At 39.9% G+C, this 4,765-nt stretch overlaps 1 protein-coding gene across 1 annotated transcript; it reads right to left on the reverse strand.

The window, feature by feature from the left end:
- Nucleotides 1–2,797: 2,797 nt before the first annotated feature.
- Nucleotides 2,798–4,275, reverse strand: LOC121976570 (plant intracellular Ras-group-related LRR protein 1-like). Its single transcript, XM_042528778.1, has 3 exons — nucleotides 4,014–4,275; nucleotides 3,771–3,940; nucleotides 2,798–3,680 (listed from the first exon to the last, which is right to left on the reverse strand). The coding sequence occupies exons 1-3, from the start codon at nucleotides 4,188–4,190 to the stop codon at nucleotides 2,987–2,989; spliced, it is 1,041 nt and encodes a 346-aa protein (XP_042384712.1). The 5' UTR covers nucleotides 4,191–4,275; the 3' UTR covers nucleotides 2,798–2,986.
- Nucleotides 4,276–4,765: the final 490 nt, after the last annotated feature.

Here is a 4,765-nt window from a genome sequence, read left to right on the forward strand (position 1 = left end):
TTAAAAATACAAGCTCGAAAAGTCAACTTTAAAGATTGTCAGACTTGAAAGGTATTTTTTTTTTTCAAAAATAAATAAATCTACTGGCGTTCCTTCCTTTTATCAGAAGTCAATCTTTTTGACTTTTCAACACAATAAAGTAAGATGTAAGCACGTTTTGCACATTATTTTTTATAGTTTTTTTTTTAATTTATATTAATAACATCTGGCCCGTTTAGAGTCTTTAGACAGACGATTACAATATAATTTATATCAATAATGCAAAATTCTTGCTGCCATTGGAATTTGCGGATTAATTGGGCCGTGGGCAGGCTATGCCAGGCCTGTCGAGTAGGGGCAAGGCTTGCAATGCCAATGCTCAATTGGTCCAAGTCCAACCCATTTAGCGTTAGGTCATGTCTAGCCCAACCCATTTCATGCTCGACTCACAATAGCCGGTGCGTAGCCACCACTGTATAAAAGAAGATCTCGTGATGACTTGTAGAAATTTTGAAATCTTTGAAAGAGAACACTTTTTTTCATTAATCATCAAAATAATATTTTTTTTATTAGCCGAAATATCTCTTGATCATCTTCGAATGAATGAAGCTGAAAAGTCAGAAATAGGATAACTAGGCAAGATGAAAATCTCAATCCTGTAAAATAAAACTAAATCAGGAAAGGGGCTCTTAACATTGACCCTTCGACGTTCAAGTTAGAATTAGGAAGAGAAAATGAGTATTTAAGAAATAGATAAATCTTGTCTTTCCTCGTACCTAGCGTACTTTTTTATATCTTTCTTTGTAATCGTTCATCTGCCATTATTTAATGATATTAATTGTCAGATGAAGACTTCTTTGTCTTAACTTAAGTGCATTAATGATAAATGAAGTGTTTTTCTAAATCTTGACTTCTTCATATTTAATAATAATAGATACTGTGTTTTCTTTCGTTTTCTCCTGTGTAGCGTCATTCTTGTGCCGGACGGGCGATCCAAGCAGCTCCCTTTCCTGCCGGACGAACTGTCCGAACGACTCATTTTCCTACCGACCGAAACAACTAATTACGGGTTGCCCATTCGTCCGGCCAGCTCATGATGTCCATTTGTCTAATCGGGTGGGTGATCCACTCGGCCACTCATTTGCCGATCGGGATAACTAGACAGCTACCTTAATTTGGTCGAGACTTTTCCGTAAATCCCAACATTAATCGCTTTGATTTTGATCAACATCGTATCAATTAACCCATGGTAGATAGATTCTTCTTTATCACTGCATCATCCCTCTCCATGTATAAAAAATAATATCTTATTCAACTCAAATTAACATTACTCAATAGCCTGATGTAGCAATTATAAATTATAACTATTATAATTTCTCATAGATAAAAGCATAAATATGATTATATGTTAATCTTATAATTTATCTTAACATAATTTAGGTACCGACTTTAAGGTATCATACTATAATATGATAATAGGTAGATGATATTTTGATAATTCATAAAAAAAAAATCTAAAAAGAACCCTTTTTAGTTTTTTTTTTTGTCTAAAAGAACTCGTAGTTTATTGGAAAACAAAAAAAAAAAGTAAATTGAAACATTTATTGCACTATTTTACAATCACTAATGGGTTGATTCATGGAATAAAATCGGAATAAAAATGAAAATTATAGAAATGGAAAATGATAATGGTAGATTTTCATTCTCCATGTTTTACTAAATAATGACTTATTTCATATTTAGGTTTCTTTTGGTATTCATGATAGAATGAGTTGAGTTGATTAAGATGGGTAGGGTTGTAAATGAACCAAACGTTCGTGAATAATTTTGATGTTCGGCTTAGTAAGAACTTGTTTATGTTCGTTCAATATACATAAGATTAATTAAACAAACAAGCTTGAACAGCTCGTTAAGCTAAACAAACAAGCTTGAACACATATGTATTCAGCTCGTTAACGTTCGTGAACAACGTTCGTGAACAATATTCGTGAACAACGTTCGTGAACAATATTCACGAACCATATTCATTAATAAAACTCTTTTTAATATGTTAAATAAATAAATCAATCAATTTAAATTATCTAACTCAATAACTAATCAAACAACTAAAAGTTTCAAACAATCAAACATGCTTGAATTGAGAGCTTGATAACATCTAAACGAACCAAGCTCCAGCCAAGCTCGAATCAAACTCAAGCCAAGCTTGATAACATCTAAACGAACCAAGCTCAAGCCAAGCTTGAATTAAGAGCTTGATAACATCTAAACGAACCAAGTTCAAGCCAAGTTTTAAACAAGCTCAAGCTCATAAAAAATAAACCAAGCCAAGTTTGAACACTCATTTCAAAAGCTTGGTTCATTTTAAGCTCGCCTCGGCTCGGCTTGGTTACCTTATCAAACAAGCTTGAACACCCCAAAGTTCGACTCGGCTTGACTTGTTTACAGCCCTAAAGATGAGATTAAAGGTAGAATAAATAATCTCTCTTGAAGCCAAGGTATTATTAATTCTATCCCTAATCATTCATAATATTATCTCTAATCAAGTCTATCAAACATTTGATTAAAAGCTTTTTAAAAATATAATACTATTCTTATCATGCATACTAAATGGAGCCTTAGGATATTGAATCCTTGAGATCTACTATCAATCCCTCAAATCAAAGACCCACTTGACCACTTTCAATCCTTTTCTATTTCCCAGTCTTATTCCTTCCAACCAAACACGGTTAATTCGATCCTACCTGTACAGGCAGTGCCCCTAATCTCTCACATTGAGATGGTGGGACCCACATTTAAGTAGTGGGTCCCACCATCTCATTGTGAGAGGTTAGGCAACTGCATGTATAGACAGGATAAAATTTACCACCAAACACCCCTACCAATTTAGGTATTTATTGTATACACTTAACACCTCATTTAATTTACCAACAAAAATATTTTTATTAACTAATTAATTTGTTAAAGATTTAATTTGATCCTTACTCACTTTAAGTAACAATATTAATTTCTACTTAATTTTGCGCGGCGAGAACAAACGGCGCGGCGAGAAGATACCAGCGTAGCCCGGCGAGGAATCGCCGTCGACCCACCGGTATTCCGCCGTCATCAGCCCGTCGCCAGAGCGGACGTTGCCGCTTGCCGCGGGAAACGTACCGCACTTTACTAGCTTCTTGATCCACGACGACCCCTGCTTCTGCTGCTGTTGCTTCTTCTTCTTCATCGCGTCGGCGTCGTCGGCGTGCATCTTGGCGGCGAGGTAGTCGCGCACGGCGTCGAGGCCCTGGTCGAGGACCCTCGGGGACGGCGACACGAGGGGGTTGCCCTCGGCGCGGAGGGAGCGGAGGGCGGGGAGGCAGGTGAGGGAGGCGGGGAGGTGCGTGAGCGCGTTGTAGCTGACGTCGAGCTCTCGCAGCGAACGGAGGAGGCCGAGGGAGTAAGGGACGGCGGTGAGGTGGTGGTAGTTGTGGGCGACGGTGAGGACCTCGAGGCATAGTAAGTTCTCGAGGCCGTCGGGAAGGCAGCGGAGGCAGTTGAGCCGGGCGTCGAGGACGCGGAGCGAGGTCATGTGCGAGGTGGACGACGGGAGGAACGACAACTTGTTGGAGTTGACGGCGAGCTTTCGCAAGTCGCGGAGCTCGAAGCCCATCGTCTCCGGCAGCGACGTCAGCCTGTTAAAATTCGCCGCCAGCTCTTGCAGTGCCCTGTGTCAACTCATCGATTGATCGAACACTCAAAAATTCCGTTCATTCTACAAGACAAAAATTCCAAATCATCTGCGGCGGCGAACTCACCGGCAGTCCTCAATGGTTTTGGGGAGGCCCTCGAGGAGGTTGCCGGAGACGTTGAGGGCCCTGAGCTTGGAGAGGCAACCGATGGAGTTCGGCAGCGTCCTCAGCTGGTTCGAGTGCACATCCAGCACCACCAAATTCAGCAATCTCGCTGTCAACGACTCCGGTATGCTCTGTTCAAACCTCAAGATTCATCGTCGTCGTCGATTCAAGAAAACTTGTGTTCTTCAAATTATAAAAAAAAACCTGGAGATTATTGTTGGAGAGGTCGAGCTTGGTGATGAGGGCGAGATTGACGGAAGCAGGATTGGGAAGGGAGTCGAGGGACATGCCGCTCAAGTCCAACTCTCTCTGCTTCTCTCCCTCCGCCTCCATTAATCCGTCCACTGCCGACCTCCCCCTCTTCCTTCCTTCCATCTTCATCTTCACGGTCTGCGACTGCAAGTAAACGGCGCGAAATGGAAGAAGCGGAGAAGGAGAAGCGGAGGGAAGGGATCTAAATAAACTGCGCAGGGGAGGAAGAGGAAGGAAGAAAAGGTGGAAGGAAAGCAAGTGGGGTCACGGCGCAAGTACGTACGGATGTACCGTGTCCGTCGACACGTGTGTGTGACGTCATAGGAGCGAAGCCGACACGTCTCAGCTCGATTAGTAAGGTCAACGGCTCAGAATGCATGCACCACCAGCAGCTGCTTAAATATATTAGGAAATAATAAAAATCTAAAAATTATAAACAATTTTTTATTTATTTTTGAAAATTATAAAAAATGCTTTTTTATTACAAAAAAAAAGTAGGCTGTTTTGCAAAGTTATAAAAAATACTTTTAAAACATTTGTAGTTAATCAGTAGTTATCCAATTAACAACAAATGATAGAAAAAAAATAAACATATCAGAAGTCAACATTGAATATGAGAAAGTTCTCATCGCCGTTTTTTATTTATCATTTTTTATTTAAATTATCTAAATTCTCTTTTATTTCACATTATTTCAACATAACAC

The sequence above is a fragment of the Zingiber officinale genome, chromosome 4B (genome assembly GCF_018446385.1).
Source record: "Zingiber officinale cultivar Zhangliang chromosome 4B, Zo_v1.1, whole genome shotgun sequence".
Taxonomy (NCBI): Eukaryota; Viridiplantae; Streptophyta; class Magnoliopsida; order Zingiberales; family Zingiberaceae; genus Zingiber; species Zingiber officinale.